Below are 27,009 nucleotides of genomic sequence, written 5' to 3'. Positions count from 1 at the left end.
TTATAAAGTTGTTTTTTTTTTTCATTGGTTAATTATTTATCCATTGGTTAAAATATATAGAAATGGCGATTACATCAGCCAATTCCCGCCAGAAGTGAAGACTGTTATTCGGAAGTTGGAAACGATCGAAAATGGAATTAATAGACAAAAAACGTCAATTTTATTTAATGAAATATGCCATTGAGAAAAATGCTGCCTATATATATATATATATATATATATATATATATATATATATATATATATATATATATATATAATTTGTCCGAATGTGTGTTACAGTATAAAAGTTAAACGGTTAATTTAAGAGCTAAAATATTAACTGAAGGTTAAGAATCAGCATCTTTGAGAGGATGCATTTACCAATGTCAGAAGTTCCTGAAATTATAAGATTTAATTTGCGTTAGAAAACATATTGAATCACCAGATAAAAAAAAAATATTTTATCTAAAAAACAAAATAAAAAAATAGTGCTTACTGAAGAACTCTTGAAATTATTTAATATCAAACAAAAACATTGGTGCAAAGGTTCCATAGAGAGAAACAAACTTGAAGATATTTTGAAAGTCACAAGAAAACGTTTTCAAAACTATATCTTAAGCATGTTTCTCCTGATTACTTTTGCGCCATTTTCTCTTGAACCCATTTAACGCCTTTAAACTAATTTCGGATTATGTGTATATGCGCACCCCGCATATCGGTGCCATTGGGAACGTTTTCCTCATGGCCAAACACTTTTCGCGGTCGATGAACAAAGTATTATTTTTCACCGCCAGTTCCTCTTCCAATTTAGTCTTTAGTCGGAATAATTCTTGAAGAGAATCTTCTGCTTGTCGTAATTTCTTACGTAAAGATTCAAGTGTATCGTGGATTTCACTGACCTCTTCAACAAGTCTGAAATGACAGAAAGAAATTAGTTTTGAGTTAAAAATGTTCATCGCAGCCCATAATCTAAAATTAGATTGTTGTTTTTAAATACAAGGTGGGACGTGAAGATCTTTCACATTTGGGTGGTCCTGGATATGACCTTAAACTAGTGTGGAGCCACCCTTTGATTGCAATTGCTCCCAGGTCCACTCTGACCCGAAGTAGTAGTACTGGTTTGGATCCCAACTATGGGTTGAATAGAAACTGACTTGTAAAAAAACAAATATATTCTATTAAAAAAAATTTCTTCAAAATCTCTAGATTTGGCGTTAAATAATATGAAAAGTGTTGATATGCCGTAAAACAAAAACGACCAACCAACTACATTTGGGAATAGATAAAGTACGGACAGTAATGGCGGCAGAGAGACAGGTGTCGATCAATATCACTGTCCTTTTATTCACCAATTCAAAAATAAACAAAGATCTAAAAGGGTTAGCCAGTCCACTCGAACATGCAGTTCGGGTAAGCAGCTTCGCACTTCCTTTGGAAGTAACCCTTCTTAAAGAAAGGAGCCTGTGAAATGAAGTCACTTCTCTTTTAGTGACTTTTCTAGCATCGCTTTGCTTTCGCTTACACAAATTTGGACCTCAAACAATATATATTTCTAACGAAACGTGTCTTAAAAATTTTTAGGATGAGTCACGAAAAACTTGTTTAAGTAGTTATGTATTATTTTACTCAAGTGGGGCGGGGTGTAGAAATATACAGAGTGGAATGATAAAATTGTCGCCCTCGAAAAGTTTCCGGTCACGGTTATGATCTTTGGTGTGGTTTCAAGCGAGGACCACGTCATGCCACCTCATATCTTCGAAGTCGGCTTGAAAGTAAACATCAAAGTGTACCTGAATATGCTGGAGAATGTTGTGATCCTCAAATGCACCCCGCCTCTCCCGCTGGACTACTTCGCTTGGTTATATGTCGAGAACATCACCAACATGACCTCCAACAACATCAAAGCCAGCCTAATCGCCGCCATCCACCGAGTATTTTTCGAGCTCCTGTCACGGACAACTTGTTTAAGTAGTTACTTACTTATGTATTATTTTACTCAAGTGGGGGCGCACCAAATATCTAGTATATATTTATCTATGTATATAAGGTTGAGAAGAAAGCTTTTGCAGAATTTTTGATTTTGATTTCAAATGATGGATTATCAAATATGTTTTCATTACAATACCTTTACTTTGTATATCATTTTAAATAGCGTTTAAATTGCAATCGCTTTAAAACAATTATGTCTTCTTTTGAGAACGTTGAATACAAGATGGAAAAATAGCAAATTCGCACAATTTTCTTATTTCAACAACGCACAGCACAATGGTGGGTGAAGAAATTTCGTGGCGGCGACAAAAGTCTCAAAGATGATGAGCGTTGTATTTGGCCATCGCCTGTTGATAACGATCAATAAAGAACCTTAGTCGAAGTCAATCCACACACAACTGTTCGAGAACTTACTTCTGAATTAGACGTAACGTATACGACGATTTCCGACCACTTGAGAGTGATTGAAAGGCAAAAAAAACTTGATAAATCGGCGCCTCACGAATTGAACGACAACCAAATTGAACGCTATTATAAAATGTCATCTTCCTTTGTTTTTTCGCAACAAGAATGACTCGTTTTTCGACTGGGTTGTGACTTGCGATAAAAAATGAGGTCTTTATGAGAACCGGCGATGCTCAGCTCAGTGGTTAGACGCAGATAAAGCTCCATGACACTTCCTGAAGCCAGACTTACACCAAAAGAAGGTCATGCTGACTGTTTGGTGGTCTGCGACTAGTCTCATCCATTACAGTTTTTTAATGCAGGTGAAACCGTTACGGCGGAAAAGTACTGTCAACAAGTGGATGAAATACATCAGAAACTTCGACAACAATACCCAGCATTAGTCAACAGAAAAAGCCCAATTCTTCTCCATGACAATGCCCGACCACACGTTGCTAAAACCAACCCTGCAGAAGTTGGAGGAATTGAACTATTAAACTCTGCCTCATTTGCCATATTCTCCAGACCTCACACCTATCGACTGCCACTTTTTCAAGCATCTTGACAACTTTCTGCATGAGAAATGCTTTAAAACCTCAAACGGTATTAAAAACGCCTTCATCGACTTCATCGACACCAGAACACAAAATTTTTATGTTACTAGCATAAATACACTGGTTTTGCGTTGGCAAACACGCGTTGATTCTGATGGCGCTTATTTCGATGAATAATTTTTTGTTCAAGTCGAGATATGTTCATCTGAATTTAAAAGTTAAAAACCGCAAAAACTTTCTTGTCAACCTGATATTATTATTATTATTATTATTATTATTATTATTATTATTATTATTATTATTATTATTATTATTATTATTATTATTATTATTATATAAAATGATCTTGATTTTTCATCTACATCAACAGTTTCAATTTGAAAATAACTGACCACTCCCTAAATAAATCTTTGACGCTTGCCATTTAACACAATTCTTAAAGCGTGTTTCAATAAACTATGTGCACATTTCACGTTTAAAAATTATTACATTTATTCTGAAAAAAAAAATGCTTCTCTCACTACTTAGTCCACAATAAAGACTCTCCTTGAATCACCGTGTTCCATCCTTAACAGGCATAATTAATTTTAGGCCACTGTTTATTACTTCACGTTTACAATAATATTAATTCCAACATACTACCCTACATTAATAAACCCTTCCCCACTTTCACTTGCATTCTACATGGCGTCCCAAATGCATCCCAAGACTACATGAATATCGGAATATGATACTATTGTTTCTCGGGGAGAGTTGCTTGGTTGAGGAACGTCCTGGGAACGCAACCAGCTCCCCGGGTGTTAGAAACGATATCCAAGCACATGGAAACATCAACACAACGGAGCGATATGTCGTCGGCTAACCGGCTGGCATGGGTCGCTTCTTGTGTCTTCATTCCGTCGTTACAGGCATCTTTCCATCGTCGCATTAATGGGAGGAACCGCAGGCTGAAATCGAACGCTTGTACAAAAATAGCGAACAAATGCATTTTTATAAAAATTATATAATTTATTTAACATTTAACGAGTAGGAAGCATATTTAGTGGACCCATTGCATGCACACTAAACTACTATATCCCGCGCGTACGGGGTGCGAGCTTCAACTGTTTAAAACAATAGAATCATATTTCAATTCTCTCTTTCAATGAAAAAAGAGAGAAAAAGGGAGTGAAAAAGAGAGAGAGAGAGAGAGAGAGAAAGAGAGAGATTCATACATAACGTTTAAACATTGTTTTGTTTTTGTATTAATCAAGAGTCCTTTCGGGTTTGATCTTTCGGTTTCTAGGATCTAAAATCGTTTTGACTTTCCTGAATTTTAATAAACGACTGTCATTCAAACCCAACCGACATGCTCTTTCCGAAACCCACAAAGCACCTGCTTAACACATCTGCCCATCACAAGTACAGACAAGTTAGATACAAGGTTCATTAATGTAGAAGTCCCCCCCCCAAAAAAAAGGGGCGCTCTCCATTGTGCCACAGGAATGCTTAGATTTTCCAGGACTATGTGCCTATTACTAGTAATTTTATTAATTCCTCTGAATACTAGAATAATTAAACAAACACCTCATGTTATATTCAAATTGAATATTGAGTGTAACAAAATATATCATGAAGAAAAACTGAAGAAAGGTACTGATATAAAGATGCTCTACATATCTCTATATAAAGTTAGGTATGTGTGTATGTTTATTTATTTCTTTGTATAGAATTCACTTATGAACTAATTATTTGATCGTTATGAATTTTGGAGTCTAAATGTGTGAAAATAAAAAAAAAGGTATTAAACATAAATCTTCCTTAATTTTCAATTGCTTTGAAATATTGCTATTATAGTGAACATAATATAAGCGCAATCTCATTTGAAAATATTTCAGATTTGCATTAAATGTGATCAATAATCTTCAGACACGAATTAAGCAAGATTTCCTGAATTTCAATTTCTTCTTAAGATCCCCAAAGCTTAATCGCTAAATTTTAGACATTTGATCAAAATTAGAATAAAGATTCTAGATATAAGGTTTATTATCATTATATATTGATTCTAATCTTTGAAAAGGACTTAAAAGTGATGCAAAATTATTGCCATTGGAGAGTTAATTTTACCCGTCCTGGGGAAGGTATATTTCTAGTTACTATTTAAACAAACATTGTTAGAGACAATAGAGAGTTTTTCTTTAGTTATATCTTTTTTATTTTTTCAGTTTTTCTGATGTTTTTTTGTATATAGGTTAAATGTCCCATAGTTAGATTTTTGTCTTCAAAGTATATCACGATTTTTTGATTTTCGTTTTCTGTCAAGACATCGTCAGAAGAATACATAAGGTTAGTTGTGCGGACGGGTGGATGGTGGGTTGTAGTAGTAGAACGGTTGATGCATGCGAGGCAGTTTGCACCCGGTGGGGAGGGAAGGAGTGTCTGGTCTTGAGGTGAGACCAACGTCAGAAAAGGGGGAGGTGGTTACAATAAACATTTTAAAATGTTTCGCCTAGACTGGAATGTAACTATATTTAGGACAAGTTTCTGAGTTCTTAGAAACACAGCTTCCAAAATGTGTAATTTTTTAGCGTTGGTTTCAGTGTGTATTTGTCTATATATCAATGTTATCTTTAACAATGTTGTCTACATACAGAGCGGAACGATAAAATTGTCGCCCAAGAAAAGACGACATGATTCCATTTCCGTTAGATGAAAACCGGTTTTCTTTTTTTTACATTTACTAGTTGGCCGGTTGTGTACAAATCTCAAGAGTGATAGGAGCCTTCGATCATGTCTGAAAGTGACACAATGTTCAACGAGCGAGATCAGAGATGCGCCACTGTGCAACTCATGCTCTCTACCAATCCAAGTTATGACAACAGGACCATTGCCAGCACCCTCAAAATGCAAAACAGAACAGTTCAATGCTTGAATTTCCGGCCACGGTTATGATCTTTGGTGTAACTTCAAGTGAGGGCTATATTATGCCACCTCACATCTTCAAAGTCGGCTTGAAAGTCAACATTAAAGTGTACCTGGATGTGGTGAAGAATGTGGTGATCCTCTGGTGCAATCAGGTGGCAGCTGGAAAAATCTGGGTGTGACAGCAGAAATCGGCGCCAGCCCAGAAGTCCAGAGACCCATGTTTTGCTTCAGAAGAGTGCTAGAACTTTGTACCCTTCTCTCACTGGTCTTCTGCCCCCACCTTAATTGAACCCACTGGATTATTTCGCTCGGTGATATGCCGAGAACATCACCAACGTAACCTTATCAACATCAAAACCAGCCTGATCACTGCCACCCACCGAGTATTATCCAATCTCCTGTCAGTGCTTGTGGAAAAAGCATGCTCACAGTTCTGAACCCGTATCGAGGCAATGATTGAGGGTGAAGGTGGCTACATTGAATAGATGTCAGCTCTACTATATAATCAAATTACCTGAATTGATTTTTTCAATAAAAGTTTTAAAATAAAGCTGTAGTGTTGTTTTCTTTAGGACGACAAATTTATTGTTCTACCATGTATGTTAATGCTGTTTTAACAATGTTTGTTTAAATGAAAAAATGCTGCCTAAATATACACGATTTTAGTTACTATATAAATATATTTTGAACATGAGAGATTTCCAAAGGTAAACTGAAGAGTTATTACATTTTTAGGCAACAATTTTTTAACCGTTCAAAGCGATGTGTTCATACATAAGTAGAAATTTGTAATCAGTTCATTGCCAGACACGTCAGTGTGATTTTGTGAAATTGATTTGAGTCCAGAGTATTTCCTTTCCGGTCCGTTGATGTGGCTGCATTCGGTCAGCAAGGTCTAACCAAAACATGTCTGCACAGATTAAATGAATATCAATTTCAAAGAACGGTTATAATAACGAAGGAATTAATGAAACATAATTAAAAGAATAATAAATGACCGCTTTTTTTTTTTAGCCTGAAACTTTGCTTGACCTCATATGAACATGTCAGCTATGTGAAACTAAAGACTTATGAACACACACACACACACACACACACACACACACACACACACACACACATATAACATATAACATATAACATTTGTAAGGGCGTATGTTTGATTTTATGTTTGGGCGTTCACACAAACACACACATGTCTGTATGTATGTATGTATGTATGTATGTATGTATGTATGCATGTGTGTATTATTCAATTAATTTAACATTTAGTTGTTTTACAGTCCCATAGACATGTGCTAGCATAGAAACACATTAATTTGTGTAGGATTTTCTGTGGAATGGGGGTGATCTATAAATTGTTTTGCTAGTAGTTTAAAATCAATTATTATTTCAGTATTACTACCAGAAGTGGTAAATTTTGTTTTAAACAAACTCAAATAAGAATATAATTAAAGGAATCGTTTTTAGCATTAGAATATAGGCGCACATTTTTCCTATTCCAATTCCAATATCGATTCCAATTCGCCCAAAAGTCCCGATTTCTTCTGATTTTGATTACTCGTCCCAACTCTCATATATATATATATATATATATATATATATATATATATATATATATATATATATATATATATATATATATAAGGAATGAAAAAATATACCAGCGGTGGTTGACGTTATGTTTAAAGAAAAATAGAAAAACCGAATGAAATTATTAAAAAAAAATCAACGTTTCGTCCTTGTTTCAGAGGACATCTTCAGGATAATTGAAATAAAAATGTAAGAAAAGAAAAAGTCATAGATCGTGCGAAAAAAGACAGTTTTCAAATCCTACCCATGTCGGGAAGGACACACGCACACATATTTGTCCTTCCCGACATGGGTAGGATTTGAAAACTGTCTTTTTTCGCACGATCTGTGACTTTTTCTTTTCTTACATTTTTATTTCAATTATCCTGAAGATGTCCTCTGAAACAAGGACGAAACGTTGATTTTTTTTTAATAATTTCATTCGGTTTTTCTATTTTTCTTTAAACATATATATATGTGTGTGTGTGTGTGTGTGTGTGTGTGTGTGTGTGTGTGTGTGTGTGTGTGTGTGTGTGTGTGTTTTATTTTGTTTGCAATGTTTTTGAATAAATTTATACAGAAAGCATTTTACCTTAATGCTAGTTGCAAATAATTTTTCCTTCACCAGTATAATGGCCCCAGATGGATAGTAATAGATGTAAGATGAACTATGCTTGCTCATTTGAATAGAACTTCCATGGATTTTGAGACGACAGAGGTGGGGCTCAGTTGTCTGTAATTTATTGGCTCTTCTTTTTTAAGGATAGAACAGGTTATGGTCACCCGCCAATCAGCAAGGAACAACTCTAGTACTCAGAAAAAGATTGCAGCTGAAGATTCATATAGTTCGGATACAGCAGTCCTTGCTTCTTATTGACAAAAGCTGCTTCTTGACTTCAGCCTGAATGATTATGACGACTGCATTGTTAGTGTTATTACATGTAGCATTGCAAGTTCTCTGTCATCGCCATCTTTGAAAATATCACCATCTGCAAGTTCTGATTCCCGATTCTTATTAATCGTTCAAATTCTACTTGTAAAAAACGCAAAGGTAGCGGGAAAAAAATAAATACAGCATTTCGAAGCCGCTAATATCGCTAAAATAATTGTTATTGTTGTCAGTCAGGGATACGTTTCTATGTATGATATATCTTATATTATTATTATATTATGATATATCTTATGTTATTATTATATTATGATATATCTTATGTTATTATTATATTATGATATATCTTATATTATTATTATATTATGATATATCTTATATTATTATATTATGATATATCTTATGTTATTATTATATCATGATATATCTTATATTATTATATTATGATATATCTTATATCATTATATTATGATATATCTTATGTTATTATTATATTATGATATATCTTATATTATTATATCATGATATATCTTATATTATTATATTATGATATATCTTATGTTATTATTATATCATGATATATCTTATATTATTATATTATGATATATCTTATGTTATTATTATATTATGATATATCTTTTAGCCTTTTCTTCTAATTTTAAGTTAGGTTGCACTTGATTGCAGTAGAATATTTTAATGGAATTCGAGTTGATGTTCTCTGCAATATTACTATAGGCTGGAATGATAAAATTATCGCTCTAGAAAACATGACATGATTCCATTTCCATTTGATGAAAACCGATTTTCTTTTTTTGTTGCAGACCATCTACTAGCTGGCCAGTTGTATACAAATCCCAAGACCGATAGGAGCCTTCTATCATTTTTGAGTGTGACACAATGTTCAACAAGTGAGATCGGAGATGCGCCACTGTACAAATCATGTTCTCTACTGATCCAAATAATAACAACAGGACAATTGCCAGCATCCTCAAAATGCAAATCCAGATAGTTTGACACTTAAGGCCACAGATCAATGAAGTTTCCAGCGACTGTTATGGTCTTTGGTGTGATTCTAAGTGAGGGGCACATCATACCACCTCACGTTTTCGAAGTCGGCTTGCAAGTCAACACCAAAGTGTACCTGGATGTAGTGAAGAATTTGGTTCAATCAGATGGCAGGCCCTGGGCGTGGCAGCAGGACTTTGCGCTGACCCACAAGTCCAAAGTGCTTGGCTTCAGAAGGAGTGCTACGACTTTATACCCTTCTCTCATCGGCTCCCTTTCTCCCCCAACCTGAACCACTGAACTACTTCATTTGGTGATACATCGAGAACATTACCTACATGACCTCCCACAACACCAAAGCTAGCAGAACGTGGCTCCATTTGATTGGTCAGTTCTTATTGCCAGTGTCTATAAGTAGACACTGGCTATAGCAACTGATCAATCAAATGGAGCCACGTTCTGTTAGCTATTAATCAGAAACCAGAATTGCTCCATATATATATATATATATATATATATATATATATATATATATATGGAGAAATATATATATACGTGTGTGTGTGTGTGTGTGTGTGTGTGTGTGTGTGTGTGTGTGTGTGTGTGTGTGCGTGTGTGTGTGTGTGTACAAATCTATAGAAAACAAATATCGTAAATTTAAGAGATAACATTTTTTTTATTTAACCTGATATGTGCTGAATCCTTGCATGACTCTACATTTGGACGCCTCAGCCGAGTATCAAGTCGTGTGTGTGCCACTTGCAAAGGTGCTTGTTTATCTTGGATGGCGCTTTTGATGAGTTCAATGTTTTTGTTCATATCGAAAATCTCCTGAAAAACCTAAAACCAAAAATAAAAATATCAAAATTATTTTTTTAATATAAATATTAGCGGAACGTTTGTGAGGGTTTTATTTATGAATCATGGTATTTTTAATGCTATAACACCAACTTTCATTTTTAATATGTATTTGTTTTTTTGAATGCACACCAGAGTCGTAAATAAACAGGACAAAAGAAAGTAGTGCCAGTGACGATTGCATTTACATAAATAACATGCCTTAATTTGCTCACAAAAAACCTTGCTTACCTCTAACAAATAAAACAAGTAGCAGGACATTTGAGAACACAACAGAATACCAGTTCTCAGTATGCTCGCTTTTTTTCGTGCAGGATTATTTTTTATTTTTATTTTTTCTTCACTAGCAAAATTTGCTTTATTGCAGTGATAGTGTTATATTTCAAAGTTCATGTTATGAGAAAAGTAAAGATAAGTGTCTTAAGAGAGATGAGAGTCTTAGGAGAGTTCATGTTGTAAGTGTTCATATTGTAAGACATTAACAGGTGTATATAAAGAGAGAGTGAGAGTTTATAAATGAGAGAGATTGCATATAAATACATTTTGAGAAGGTGTTTTCATATCTAGATAGACAGACTGATAATTGAGAGGTTTGCAGTTATGCTTTGACAGTTCGTATGAACGGGAGTGTTTATATAACATAAATAGACACATATACTTTCTAACACATATATTTTTTAGATGATGAATTTCAAATGGTTTGTACACATAAATAGACAATACCTTTTTCATGTAATGATGGACACAGGAGACGGCAGTTATAAAAACATGATGAGCATTTATTCTTCCACTTAACCGGTTGGTGGCTTTGCGTTCAGGAATTCAAAGGTTCACATTCTAATGTTTCAAAAGTGACCGTCTCGCTTCTAGACGATTGAAACCCATGTCTGGACCCAGACTATCGTCTGACTCTGACTCTCTGCCTCCCTTCTTCTGACTTCTCACTAACTAACTAACTAACTAACTCTCACTTCCTATATTGAGAAATCCATGCATGTCCGGCCAACGTTACCACAATTCACGTGCCATCAACATGCGCGACCTGCACGTTTCCGAACATTCTGATTTCCCATTTTTTCTTTGTTGTTTTCACAAAGGAATTCAACCTACATATCTAATTCATTTAACCCATATTTTATTATCCACATTCTTTCTAACAATGATAGTTTATGTATTATTTATTTCATCAGAATCAACAATTTACTGGACATTCCATTTAAACCTATTGTTCTTTAAAACTTATATCCAGGGTTAGATTCTCGTTTTCTCTCATTTTATTTTCATTTTAACTAAATCTCTCTATTTTTATACTTACATGAAAAGGGGACAGCCCTTATCATGTAACAGTAGTAGTAGTAGTAGTAGTAGTAGTAGTAGTAGTAGTAGTAGTAGTCGTTACAATTCAATTAATCCTTTACCGCCAGAATTTTTTTATGCAATAAATAAATTTTTGGCGCTTCTACACTATTGGGACGAAATTTCGGAAATCGTAAAACTGAATTTCACATGAAAACAATGGTGTTTACGTATTCCTCGTATTTTTAAGATGATTATATCCAAAAATTACGAAAATCGATAAGGTAGAAAATTATTTGTTAAAGAAAATAAAAATAGAATTTGATGAAAACGATCGTAAGACACAGAAGAATTCAAAAGGGAGGTAATTTTCCGTTTTGATTTAAAACAAGATGGCAGAAAATTTTCACCTGCTAACACGATTAAAGTTGCTTTTTATAATAATTCAGTAATATTTAGGTAATTTCGACTGCATAATTTGGAAGCTAACATTGTAAGTTATTAGAATTGACAAAAAAAATCAATTGAAACCATAGTTTTTCATCTGAAAACTCTATTTATCAACTACAAAATCTCGTCCCAATAATGTAGAAGCACCAACTTTTTTAATCATGAAACCGACACGTGACGGAAATTAGCGTGCAACTGACGTACAAATATAAACCAACCCCTCATTCACTTGTTGAACCATGCATAGACTTGTACTCTGAAGACCAGTTAGGTTGACAAGCCATAAGAATAAGACACATATACAGGTGTTTCTTTGAAAGACGACTTGAAAGTACAATTTGGCGGTAAAGAGTTAAGTTGTGGTGTGATCAAAAAACAAGTGTAGAAACTTCAAAACCAGAAAAGAATGCTTGACTAATATTGCCGAACGGAATCCAAACACACGCGGACGATGTAAGCTTCATTGCGCCCCCCCCCCGAACAATCTCTATATCGAGCAAAAATTGTCGCTTCTGATATTGAGCTCTTTTGGACTGTCAAAAGAGCCCACTTTACATAGTCATGTGTGTTCGATTGTTGCCGTGAAGTTAGATGGTTTCAGGTTTGCTCCTACACTCAGCCACTGATTCCTTGCAGCAGGCGCATGCCAGTTGTGGCCACTTATTCCTAAGGTTTCTTTGCACTGTCACCACAGTTTGATAAAGGGCAAATGTACAGAAGACATAGTACATGGTATACGACAAACAAACAAACAAAAAAATTAAACAGACATAATTACAAACATAATCGTCCAGATTAACTGTCTCGTGACACAATTGAATTATATGGTTAAACTAACAATTAATTATATAAGAATTGAGTTATATGCTGTGTAGGCTCCTCCTGTTAATGTCAACAGGATGACTGTTGCTGCTTCAGTTTACAGATACGCTCAGCCTTCTCAACCTATTCAAGGACAGACGGTCCAGCAGTAGATTCATCAAATTCTGGTATTAAACGTTTGATCTGTCCATTTTTTTATGTCATCACTTATCAATGCTGAAATTATGGCTAAACTAAAAATTATGGTTAAACTAAAAGTTATGGTTAATCTAAAAATTATGGTTAAACTAAAAATTATGGTTAAACTAAAAGTTATGGTTAAACTAAAAATTATGGTTAAACTAAAAATTATGGTTAAACTAAAAGTTATGGTTAAACTAAAAGTTATGGTTAATCTAAAAATTATGGTTAAACTAAAAATTATGGTTAAACTAAAAGTTATGGTTAAACTAAAAATTATGGTTAAACTAAAAGTTATGGTTAAACTAAAAATTATGGTTAAACTAAAAATTCCTTGTGTAAATTCAACACACTGCTGTCAAAATTTCCAACTCCACAACTCGATACTTTTTCAAGTTGACTTGCCCACGATTACATATGTAGCACGCGTTCTTCCCTTTTCGCTTCACGTTTGTTTTTATTTGTCTCATGTGCTTAGAAACGGCGACAGTCTGCTTCATCACGGGTGGGTGTTACCATTTTAACCTTTCTTTTTGTTACATGACCGATCCTTTGAAGCATGCACAACTGCTAGCCAAGTAAGTAACGATTTTCCCTACACACCTGTATTGCCAAAATAAAGATCTTCCCACCCAGGCTTTATCTTCTACCTTGGAGAAGGGGTTAGCTTATTGTTAATCACCTGAGGTGGCCTTACTGGGGAATGTCGATGGAGCTACCCAGACATTTTTTACAGGTCAGTATGATCCTCCTCAGAAAGGCGCTAACTTCTCAATCCCACTTTCCGATCCTAGTGCCACAGTTCTTGCAGTGGGAGAAAATAAATACCCGCTTCTATGGTGTCACTTTGCCTCTGGAACTAGTTGAATCACCGCTCGAGTGTAAAGGCATTACCTTATTTTAGTTTTTATGCTATATAGAGCATGAATGAAGTCATTATTTATCTTATATATACTTATATTGGAACTAATAGGCAGTCCGGCGTTGCCTGGTCGTAAAATACTCATAAATATTATATTTTAATTCATAAAGAAACTGAGACATGTGTATGCAAGTATTATGTTTTTTCAAAACAGTTTACTTTTTGTAAGTAAAAAAAAATACTCGAGCTGAGATTGAAAACAAGACATAAAGACATTGACTCAAGTACGATAACCATTACACCAGCTTGACACAGCATTTACAAAGTGTTTTCAAAAAATCTTATTCTTTACATAAAGAAGCTGTCATGTTTCTCGACCACGCACGTGCAGTCGTGAAACAGTTGACAAATGGATAAAAATCCGACGACCTCCACGTACCAATTTGATAATTTTGACCCTTTAGCGCCGTTTTTATCGGAGGAAAACAAATTAAAAGTTTTCCACATTTCTAAATATACTATATACCAACTTTCAAGTTTGCAGATAAAAAACTCGTTGAGTATATAGATTGAGAAGTGTCCTCACACACACACACACACACACACATTCTCACTTCTATAGAGATATTTGCTGAACGCACGGCGTTGCCCGACGTCCAATACGCTTAAACATAATATTTTAATTTATGCAGATTGCGTATGTATTATTATAGAATTAATCTATTATTGCATATTACATATTACGAAGAACTATTTACTCGATGGACTAATTCGCAAAAACAAAAGTAAATAAATAAATAAAATAAAATAAATTAAAAAATAATAATGATAATGTCGTTAATCAAATTCCGTCTGTGTTTGTTTACAATATCACGTCAGTTGATATTTGGGCTTGACGATGAATGCTCTGGAAAAGTCACTTCTGATTAATGTTTAGTTTTAAATTATGCAAATGAAGAAATGATTTGCGGCAATTTTAAACAGTACCTCTTCTTTCATCGTAAATTGAACTCATTAATAAGAAAAATTAAAATAAAATGGTGAGGCATACCTGGGCTTGAACAGGGGATCATTCGATCTGTAGTTGAATGCTCGACCATTCAGCTATATCTCAAGATGTCAATAATTCTGTTTTTTTTTTTTTTTAAGAAGAAATGATTTGCTAAGATTTTATTATCTCCCTTGCCGGTGTAACAAAATATTACCCTGTAAAGATTCTTCTTTTTTATCTACAGTAGCGTCCAAAACTAAAGGACAAAATTTTAAAGCCTAATATTTGTTAGAAATACTAACTGCGAAAAGCTGAAATTTTGACAACTGGTAGTCGTTATCATCCATAATAACATACTAAAATTTTAATCATTTGCAAAGGGTAGAAAGAGAATTATAACAATTATTTATTTATTTTTAAAATAGGAACGTCCAAAAGTAAGGGAAAAATTTGAGAAAAACAATGTAAACAGCCAAAAAAACAATAAAAAATATATGTACAATCAATATTTAGTAAATGAGCCCTTGCTCTTAATGACAGCTGCACATCTTCGACTACAAGAACGAATCAGTTCTTGACAATCCTCGATACTAATTTTAGACCATTCTTCTTGAAGCTTCCCCCACAAATCCTCCGTGTTAGTGGGATTTCTTTCAATAGCTTTCACTCCTAAGATTTTCCAAAGATTTTCTATAGGATTTAAGTCAGGATTTTGCAGTGGCCAATCCATAATTACGAAATCTTGCTCACTAAGGTAACTCATTACCACCTTTGCCTTGTGACATGGGGCATTATCTTGCATAAAGGTAGCCCTATCGAAATAAGTGTTATAATTCTTTTTCTATCCTTTGCAAATGATTCAAATTTTAGTATGTTATTAGTTAGTTTTGGACGTTACTGTATAAGGAAAAAATATTTTTAGGATGTGATTTTTTCGACTTTCAATATTTATCGGATGAATTTCTGTACAAAACATATCTAAGAACACTGCCAGACATATAAATTAGCTTTATGTGAAACTTGCAAAAGATAAGCTCAGTCGTTTCGGAAGCTATGGGGAACTCTGTCTCTGTCTGTCTGTCTGTCTGTCTGTCTCTCTCTCTCTCTCTCATACACACACACACACACACACACACACACACACACACACACACACACACAAAGTAACTTTTATATAATAGTAGAGATAGTGATATATTATGTTGTTATTCTGGCTAGAACGATCTTTTTCCTATCTTTTTTACCTTATACTTAGGATCTATTTTATGATAACGAATTTTGCAAGAAACTATTAGGCTTTGATATTTCGGCATACTGTATAATCAGCAAGCCTGGTCAGTACCAAATGAGTGACCATTTGGGACTTCCAGGTGCTGTATGTACTCTCCGCTTATCTCGGCATTGTTTCCAGTTCTTGTCACTGAACTCAAATAGTGTCGATTCAGAAGAGGTGTGGTTAGGGATTGCCTCACAATTACACGTGCAACTGTCCCTACTAGTGGAGCAGCTTAATGTGATTTTTTGCCAAAATCGTTCATTTGGTGATACAAGCATGAAATTTGGCATCAATAGTCTCTGTAAGTTACTTTTTCAGAAAAAAGTGCTGGCCATCAAAAATTCCAATATGGCGACCATTTTTTTCAAGATGGCCGCCAGCAAACCACAAATTTCTATAAACGTTCATTTTTTCCAACTTTTATGCCTAAAAAGGACTGCTAATGCAAGGATGACAAAGTGGATAACCTGTTTTTGCTAATAAAATGCCCCAAAAGGCTTACAAACCATGCTAGCCATCCTGAAGAAATCAGGTGTTCTTAATTCCATTACCTTCCTCACTCCATACAAGCCCCTGAATCAACCCATTGAGAAATTGTGACCAAGGCGGCACATCTCACGAGGATCAAATTAAGTACCACCGTTTTTTCCACAGAAGGAGAATTTTGCAGAATATTATGACGAAAGTGTATGTCGCTCACTACCAGGGCACACTGGTGACAGACACTGCTGTGGAACTCAGCATGGGGTTCAATATCAGCTAAACTCCAGTTTAGTATCCCAAATGCTATCTAGCCAGCCCCTTAGGTTGGATAGCCGCACCTGGATTGACAGGATGTGCCAGCGCGAGAGAGCCGAGCCAAGGATGACAGGGGCTTTATTGTTATCCGGATGGTGTACAGATCGCACGGGATTTAAATGATATTGGATGAACGATCAGGTTAGGTGTAGGGCAGCAGCATGAACCTAACTGTATCCCATACATCAAAGTGAGCAAAGGTGGTAAGGTGGTAAAAGGATAAACCCTCGGCCTACACCACTTCAACGACTCTTACAATGGATGCCAAAACTAGACAGCAAACTGACTGGAGTAAATGTTGCCTTTGTCAGGTTGACAAAAGAGATGAAACTCTAATTTCACCTCTTAGCTCATTCCAGAGGAAACAGGACTATGCTGTATATGCGAAAATTGCAAAAAATGTGCCTTTGTTTTATGCCCTTAATGATATGCCAATACCCTTTAATCCAGCACAGTTAGATGAAGAAGAAGGCATAGAAGCCACACTGATACGAAATAAAGCAAAATATCACCAAATCTGCCGACTATTGTTCAATAACACAAAGCTGTCAAGAGGACAGAAAAGGAAAATAACCCCCAGTACATCAGGCACAGAAGAGAACCGTGAGAAGAGACAAAGGACCTCAGACCCTCCAGAGGTACAGTGCTTCTTATGTGAAGAAGAGGATGAAATATCAAATTTAAGACAGGCAATAACCATGCAGCTGAATGAAAGGCTTAATCAGTGTGCCCGGACCCTAAACAATGGAAACCTCCTAGCAAAGTTAAGTGCTGGTGATGTTGTTGCCCAAGAGCTGAAGTATCACCCTCGATGCTTGGCACAGTTATACAACTCAGAGCGAGCACATCTTAATGTCATGAAGCAAGAGGAGAATGACAGCGGTCAAGGGAAAGACGTTTACCCCCTAGCGTTTTCAGAGCTTGTGATCTACATCATGGATAGCATGGTTACCGTACAGAAACAACACCAGTGATATTTCGACTTGCTGATCTAGCCTCACTTTACAAGCGTCAGCTGCAACAACTAGGTGTGGAATCCCCAGAGGTCAATTCTACCAGATTAAAAGAGCAGTTACTCTCTAGGATCCCTGAGCTTGAAGCACATAAGAAAGGGCGAGATGTCCTTCTTGGATTCAGAAAAGATGTAAGCACCATTCTATCTGATGCTAGCAAGTACAGTGAAGCCATTCATCTGGCTAAAGCTGCTGATATCATCCGGAAAAAGATGCTGGCTCACAAGACAAAATTCAGCCAGGCATTTCAAGAAGGCACTTCTGCAGTTTGTTTGCAGTATTGAGCATGGGGTGGACATAAGGTCCCATCTGAATCATGGTATTGTGCAGTCAGATGTGGCCATTGCTCAACTACTGCAGTTCAACTGTTACTCAAAGTACAGGGAAGGTTCGAAATCTCAAAGACATGCCAAAGACCGTGAAACACCATTTGCTGTTTATGTTGGAATGAAAGTTTTTGCAAAGACAAGAAAGAGACAACTGATCGACAAGCTACATGAGAATGGAATAAGCATATCTTATGACAGAGTTTTGGAAATATCAGGACAGTTGGGTGAGACTGTTGTAAAGCAATATGTGCAAGATGATGTCGTGTGTCCACCAAATTTGAGGAAAGGGCTGTTCACAACATCTGTAGATAACATAGATCACAACCCAACAGCAACAACATCAAGCACATCTTTCCATGGTACAAGTATTTCAATGTTCCAGCACCCAAGTTCAGATAATGTAGGAGAAGCACGCATCTTGGCCAATGTTGCAGAAGGTCGGACGAAGAAGGTCCCGGATCTTCCAGAGTCATATATAAATATTCCACCAGCCTTCTTCCGTAAGAAGAATCCAGAACCAAGCATCCGTGATGACTTTTCACTTCCAGATCCCAGTCTTTTCCAAGAGGAGGTCAAGCTTGAAAATGAATGGTTGGAAAAGGTCCATAATACCACTGATGTAGATGGTTCCCCAAATGTAACATGGTCTGCCCATCGTGCAAGCAACCAAAGAGCAGAATTTGTGACTAGTATAAATGCTTTGCTGCCCCTTCTGCGAGATCAAGCACACAGTGTTGCCACCATAAAGCATGCTATGGACAAAATCAAGGAAACTGTGTCGTTCCTCAACCCAGGACAAACACCCGTTATAACAGCAGACCAGCCACTCTATGCACTGGCGAAACAGATACAGTGGCATTGGCCAGACATATATGGAGAGGACAAGTTTGTAATAATGTTTGGTGGACTACATATTGAAATGACAGCCTTTAAATCAATAGGGTCAATGTTAGAGGGCAGCGGATGGACTGGTGCACTTGTTGAGGCAGAAACAGCATCTTCAGACTCTGCAGATTCATTTCTATTAGCTACAAATGTTACAAAGACTCGCCAAGCTCATCAGGTTACAGCAAGCAGTTTATTCAAGCTCTTGAAGAAAGGTTACAGTGCATATCTTGTTGAACAGGAAGACAGTGATGAGAAAACTGTCACCTTTGAAGAGTGGTGGTGCTTTCAGCGAGGGAAATTTCGCATTGTACCGTGAATCTCTGGCAGAACTGATACCCTATTTCTTCGCAAACAACAATGTTAATTACGCACGATGGCTTCCAGTTCATCTTCGAGATATGATGAGCTTAGAGAGGCAACACCCAGAGGTTGCACAACAATTCCAAAATGGAAAGTTTGTAGTTCACAAATCTGACAGGCATTTCTCATCAGTCGCCATTGACCAAGCCCACGAACAAAATATTGCTAGCATCAAAGGAGATGGTGGAGCTATTGGGCTGACAGAAGATCCAGCAGCTCTTCGAAGATGGATGGTGGCTGGGCTAGAAATAAGGAAGTTGGTGGCCGACTATGAAACAGCATCAGGGAGTAAGGATGTGAAGAGTGATACTCGTCACCATGAACAGTCACCTGCAGCTCAGAAGACATTCCTTGAGAAGGTTCAAAGGCTCACCATGGTCCTAGAGGAAATGGGCAATCCATTCACTGAGGTGACAGGAGATCTGCTGACCCTTGACACAAAGGACATAGCAGAATCATCTGCGGCTGAACGTGTTGCTACACATCTTCAGAAGGGGAAAGAACAGTTCAAAACGTTTATGGATAAACTTAACGATGGTCAATATTTCTACCAGTCCATCAAGAAGAACAGCATAGATTTCTTCAAAACGGGGACTGGCCAAAGCAAACAATCTGAGAAGAAACTGCTAAAGGAGGATTGCCACCTGTTTTCCCGCCTTTTCATCTCTTGCCAAACTAGAGGTTGTGATCTACAGGAATTTTTCAAGCATGAGAACCAGTCGTTTCCCCACTCTCTCAGCAAGAATGGTAACCTACGTCCAAGTACCAAGTCAGATCTTGTGGAAATTCTCCAAGGGCAAGTCCAGCTTCCAGAGTCCAAGCCAGAATCTGATGTACTGATTGTTGATGGGGCTTCACTGGTGAATGCTGTTGCACCAAAAATACCAAAGACATTTGAGGAATATGCCCAAAACGATATTCTTCCCTTGGTGCAGAACTACAGCCACACTCACAAGATAACAGATATCATTTTTGATGTATACCATAAGACCAGCCTTAAGTCAGAAGCTAGATCTAAACGTGGAAAGGCCACCAGGAGGAGAGTTACCGCAAAGAGCAAACCGCCTACAAACTGGAAGAGCTTCCTTCGAGACAGCACTAACAAATCAGAACTCTTCCACTTCCTTGCCGATGCCATAGCTGAAATGACCACAAGCAATGCAGTCCTTGTGACTAGGGAGGAAATCGTCCTTACCAGTGCCAATCACACCAACTTCAGCTTAGAAGAATTGGCACCCTGTACGCATGAGGAGGTCGACACACGGATATTCTTACATGCTTGGCATGCAGCTAAGGAGGGCTACAAGTCTGTACTGGTTGATGCAAATGCCACAGACATTGTAGTAATTGCCATATCGATGATGCCTTCTCTCACAGCAATTGGTCTTCAGGAAATGTGGGTGAGATTCGGCAAGGGGGAACACACCAGGTGGATTCCTATACATGACCTTGTGTCCAATCTAGGACCAGAGAAATCCAAGGGAATGTTGTTCTTCCATGCCTTCACAGGGTGTGATGTTGTATCTTCTTTCAATGGTAAGGGAAAAAAGACAGCCTTGCAGACATGGAATGCATTTAATGAAGTCTCAGCCACATTTGCAAAACTCAGTCTCAGCCCATCTGAAATTGAGGAGTCTGATCTACAAGTATTGGAGAAATATGTAATTCTCATGTATGATAGGTCCAGTGCAACCTCATCAGTAGATGACGTAAGACTTGACCTCTTTGCATGGAAGCAAAGGTCATATGACTTAATCCCACCAACTCAAAATGCACTCAAGGAACATGCCAAAAGAGCTGCCTATCAAGCAGGTCATGTTTGGGGACAAAGTGTCATACGTGATCCAGAACTTCAGTGTCCTTCAAAGTGGGGATGGTCAAAAGAAGATGACTCTTGGAAAATTGTGTGGACTTCACTGGAACCGATTTCAAAATGCTGCAGTGAACTGACAAAATGTGGATGCAAGACTGACTGTGGTGGAAGGTGCAAATGTAAAAAGACTGGGTTGCATTGTACTAAACTTTGCAGTTGCCCTTGTCAAGCTTCTACAGGAACACTAGAACACTGAACGAGCTTAAAGTGAGTAATATTATGACAACGAAACCAACTTAAGCTTGATAAATGCACTGTATTATACAATAATATGCTGAAATTTTTCAAAATTTGGACTCCTATGGCGGCCATCTTGGAAAATGGCCGCCATATTGGAATTTCAGGTGGCCAGCACTTTTTTCTTAAAATCTACTATCCAGCGAATATTTATGCCAAATTTCATGCTTGCATCATCAAATGAACGATTGTTTGGGTAATCTGCTCCACTATACAAGGGTATGTCTTTTGAGACGATATTTCGGCATTATAATTTGGTAAAGTGTCAAAATACCAAAGCCTATGTATGTTATGAAAGGAGGAATATTAGCTATAAAGAAAGTTTGTGATAAAAAAAATATACAAGAAAAAATAATCATCTTAGTGAGGCAAATCATTAACAAAGCTCTGATCCCCATCTGGCATCAATTGTGATGGATGGCTCTCGTCTGGGTGAGGCCCCGTGTTTTGACAAGCTTCTGGGTTTGACCTTTACTCCTGATCTGAAATGGAACACGTACATCAAGTCTGTTGCCATGGTCGCTGGAAAGATGGTGGGATCCTTCTACCGCTCCAGAAGATATCTCACTACTGATGCAATTCTCTAATATATAAAAGCCAAGTACGTCCAAGGATGGAATACTGTTGCCATATCTGGGCAGGAGCTGCTAAAAATAGCCTCTCCTGCCTTGACAGAGTACAAAATAGACTTTGTGGCTTAGTGGGGGATGCCCTTTTCTCTACCCTGCAACCTCTCCCCCACAGAAGAGACGTTGCGAGCCTATCCTTGTTTTATCGTTATTTCCATGGCAGGAGCTCATCTGAATACCAATCTCTGGTTCCCCCTCGCCAATCTTTCACGAAAAACACCCGTCTAGCTGAATCCACTGTGAAAAATTTCCCCCACTCTATATCTGTGCCTAAATCAAAACGCGGATTCCATGAACAAAGCTTATTTCTTAGAACTGCACGCCTGTGGAACTCTGTTCCGTCTGCCTGCTTCCCACCGGACTACAACTTGGATGTGTTCAAGTCCAATGTTAACAAATTCCTAATGAACCGCCCCCTTAACTAAACACTTCATAAAATCTTCACACTAACGTAATACACTTGCAATAACCCTTATCCCTGAGTGGCTTCCGGGCCTTGATAAGTGATGATCACTGTGTAAAAAAAAAAAAAAAAAAAAAACTAATTGTTTTTCAGAAAATTTTGTTTATCAATCTAAAAAATGTTTTATGGGAAAAAGAAAGACAAACAAACCTTAGACAAATGCGTCTGCATCATATTTCGATTATCAAGGGTTTCTTTGATGCGATCAGTCAGCGATTGGTTCGTAGAATTCCACTGGTGCCACATATCGTTGCAACATGTATTAAGAAGCATGTCGATTTCATTCCGGAGATGTTTTGAAGTGGATCGTTCAGATTGGGAACGTCTGATGTTTGTGTTAGTGAACATGCACCAACTTTCAGGAATGGAGCACCTAAAAGAAGAACCTTATAATGAAATTGTATACGGCTTGCTTCAGTAATTACTATGCAAATTTAATTGTTATGGGCATAGAAGAAAGGCTTAATCTTCACGATAACTGATATTAAATGAAAAAGAAAAGAAAAGAATATTCCCATATGAACGTTTAAATTTTATGAACAAAAAAAGAAGAGGCTTAATCTTAATAATACCTCATAATAATAATAAAAACGAAAAGAGAGCATTTCTTTCACTTTTAATATAGATACAAAATATTCACTTATTGTTATTGAAACAAAGCAGAGAGAGAGAAAGAGAGGGTCAGAGAGAGAGAGAGAGAGAGAGAGAGAGAGAGAGAGAGAGAGAGAGAGAGAGAGAGAGAGTTTTGCCTTCTTCTTGTTGGGTATATGGTAAGAAAAAAAAAAAACGTACCGGGCGTATCTGCATCGCTCTTTGGGAAAGAAGAAGGAAAAGATTGTTAGCTCATTTATATACACGAAGGGTATCTTAGGAAGGCAGGGCATGATGGGAGAAGCTATTTTTTTCCTGTCTCTTCCTTTTTTTTTTTTTTTTTTTGTAGGAGGATATAAAAGCTTGAAAAAATTCCCTGGAGGGAGCAAAAAGAGAAGAGTCGTGAACATTTTCTCTTGAAAAGGATTTCGTGTTGCTGGCGTTCAGATTGTGCGATGTGACATTGGTGGTGAGAGGCCAGGTGTGGTCGATTGGAAAAGAAGAGGGCAGAAACGTGCTGTTGTCGAGCGAGTGACTCACTCCTTCCCGAACCCCAGAACCTTAGACATCTCTTATTGATTAGTTTTGCCACTGGTTGAATCACCGCTCGAGTGTAAGAGCATCTACCTTATTTTAGTTTTTATGCTATACAGAGCACGAATAAGTAATTATTTATCTTATATGTGTTTGTATTACCACTAGCAAGTCGCCCACCGTTGCCCGGTTGTCAAATACGCATAAATATTATATTTTAATTCATACAGAAACTGAGACAAGTGTTATGTGTTTATAAAGAATGAGACATGTGCATGCGAGTATTATGTTTTTTTTTCTAAACAGTTCATGTTTTGTACGTAAAAGAAAAATACTCGAGCTGAGATCGAAACCAAAACCTACAGACATTGAGTCAAGTACGATAACCATTACACCAGCTTGACACAACATTTACAAAGTGTTTTAAAAAATCTTATTCTTTACATAAAGAAGCTCTCATGTTTCTCGACCACGCATGCGCAGTCGTGAAATAGTTTACAAACAGATAAAAATCCGACGACCCCCATGTATCAGTTTGATAATTTTTGCCCTTTAGCAGCCGTTTTTATCGGGGGAAAACCAATTAAAAAGTTTTCCATGTGTCTGAATATACTATATACCAAATTTCAAGTCTGTAGATAAAAAATTTGTTGAGTATGAGAGAGAGAGAGAGAGAGAGAGAGAGAGAGAGAGAGAGAGAGAGAGAGAGAGAGAGAGAGAGTTTTGCCTTCCTTCTCTTATTCATTAGTTTTGTCTTTTTAGCGGTGAGGTTTATTTTCATTTTGTTATCTATCATATAAATCTCACCTGTTTGTTTAAATGTATGTATGTATGTATGTATGTATGTATGTATGTATGTATGTATGTATGTATGTATGTATGGTTGCCTAAAACTTTCGACAGAGGCTAAGGATTTTCACGAGATCGGTATCGTTTTGAAGCTCGACTCTTTGGATGACAAATATCGAAAAATTGGCCAAAAACATTAATTCTTTCACCCTCGACTGGACACTTTTCTACATGGAGGGGGCGCTTTTTTCGCCGATATTTTCGAAAGTCATCTCTTCTTTTCGATTGACTAACCTTAATTTAAACCTACGTCACTTCCGGTTTGGCAATGGGCGCAACAGCAAAGACGTCACTTTTTTTCATGTTCTTTTTCTCCTTCGTGCTTGCCTGCTTATTAACACTTTTCTTTTTGCTCAACACACACCGCCAAACACCCGGGCAACTCCGAGCACTCAGGCTAGTTTATACAGAAAAAGAAAAAGATAGAAAAATGAATAATTTTGTCTTTTTTCTTCTTTTCGATACGTTTCTCTTCTTTACTTATTTGTGCACAGACAGACAGATATATATATAGAGAGAGACAGACAGACAGACAGAGAGAGAGAGAGAGAGAGAGAGAGAAAGAGAGAGAGAGAGAGAGAAGGAGAATTTTATATTCCTTCCTTTTATTATCGATTACGTTTGTCTTCTTTTCTTCTTGATAGAGAAAGAGAAAAAGAAAGAGGGGGAAGAGTTTTCTTCTTTTATTGATCGATTAGTTTCGTTTCAATGATTTCAAGTAGTAAATAGGAATTAAATTGCGAACCTATAATGAATGAGAAAGCCTGCTAGTTTTGAATGATACTAAGAAAACATGTGGAAAGAAGAAAGTGAATTTGGGGTTTACTCTTAGTAACTTCATAACTTTCGCGATCTTTGGTTCTCAAATTCGAGATTTACCCCCCCCCCCCTCAATTGGGTAAAACAGTTGTTTTATGCTTTTCATTGTGTACCAGTGTTAAGAATTTAAACCAATTCTCGATTTCCATTAAAAATTCTTTGGTTATATCTTTGCCTTTAAATGTTTACTATTAAATGTACGCATGGTTGAGTTAGCTAGTACATACGTTAGCTAGTACATACGTTAGCTAGTATACATATTAGCGATTAAAATGTAGGGTATAATGATATGGAATGCTATAGAAAAGAGATCACAAAAACAAGAATAACTAGGACTCAAAAATCGTGGGAACGGAAGTAGAGATACAAAGAGACGAGATAACGTCATGTAAGGATAGGGGATTCTTATCGGTAGTCTCAAAAGAAGCACACAAGAAGACACACGTATTAATATGAATTATAAATATAAAAGTGGGTGGTAAATTATGATTTTCAATCTTCTCATAACATTCATCATCGTTTAACGATAAATCTGTTCATAACACTAACCTTTACCCTCAAGTGTTTTTAGCCTTGATAAATGGTAACTCATTATTTAATTAAAAAGTTTACAAAATGAGTTGGCCATAAATGGTCTACTAAGGAATTATGATAACATCTAACTCTAACTTCCTCTCCGATTTTAATAGGCACATCTGCATACGCTATTAAATATTTGAGTTTAATTATTAAAGAAGCTGTCAGTTTAAAACAATGACGGCTGAAAAATGACAGCAGCAAATTTAATGTGACCATAAGGAGGACATTAGAAAACCTTGTAATATCGTCAACAATCTAATCTTGAATACATTACCAAGGTACTGCTTCCCTACAATCTCCAATATGATCGTCTTCGAATCCAATGTCATCTTCATAAGTAATCAAATATTTTCATTCCAGTCATCATTTTCAACCCTCCAATATTCTTCACCACTTACCATTATTCTCGAGTGACGTTTCGCCTTGACAAGTTAGCAAAACAAAATACCTGATAAAAATTGAAAAACAAAAGAAAGCTTACGTATTATCGATTTTATCTGAGCCATTATGGAAATTGATTTCACGAGAAGTGTTGCGTAGTTGAAAAGCATTTTCATCAAGACTTTGAGCCGTGAACTTGTCTCCAGTATCTTTCTCCAATTCATGTTGAGCTGCTCGATTTAAGCTGAAATTAAAAAATGAATCAACTTTCTTAAAATTTTATATCGTTTATTATCGTCTTTTTCTTTTTTGGTCCCCCCCCCCCCGACAAAAGGAGGGTGGACCTGTAAATTCACTCTTGTCCGTTCGTCATTTTTTTTATGCCTCATTCACTTGTTTGTCTCTCTTTTCATTGTATGTCTGCCTTTTAAATTATCTGTGGCATAATCATGTTGATATAATGGTTCTCGTTATATCATAAAATTTAAGCAACGTTGTGTCTGGTTGGTACCAGATGGGTAACCATTTGGAAATACCAGGAGAACATCGATACTTTCATGCAAAAATCTGACTGGGATATACGAGCGACCGA

At 36.6% G+C, this 27,009-nt stretch overlaps 1 protein-coding gene across 1 annotated transcript in view; it reads right to left on the bottom strand.

Annotated features, from left to right (window-relative positions):
• Positions 1–474: 474 nt before the first annotated feature.
• LOC145293378 (tektin-3-like) overlaps positions 475–27,009 on the bottom strand; it is a 123,137-nt gene continuing 96,602 nt past the window's right edge. Inside the window, exons 4-7 of the mRNA XM_080140012.1 lie at positions 26,518–26,661; positions 22,815–23,037; positions 10,025–10,179; positions 475–894 (exon numbers count right to left, since the gene is read on the bottom strand). Coding sequence (XP_079996138.1) covers positions 672–894; positions 10,025–10,179; positions 22,815–23,037; positions 26,518–26,661 — 745 coding nt within the window. The 3' untranslated portion in view covers positions 475–671. The remainder of the gene's footprint in view (positions 895–10,024; positions 10,180–22,814; positions 23,038–26,517; positions 26,662–27,009) is intronic.

This window comes from Euprymna scolopes, chromosome 14 (assembly GCF_053919585.1).
Source record: "Euprymna scolopes isolate OS-2025 chromosome 14, ASM5391958v1, whole genome shotgun sequence".
NCBI classification, from domain to species: Eukaryota; Metazoa; Mollusca; class Cephalopoda; order Sepiida; family Sepiolidae; genus Euprymna; species Euprymna scolopes.
The sequence above is the reverse complement of the archived record's forward strand: the minus strand, read 5'-3'. Positions and strand labels throughout refer to the sequence as shown.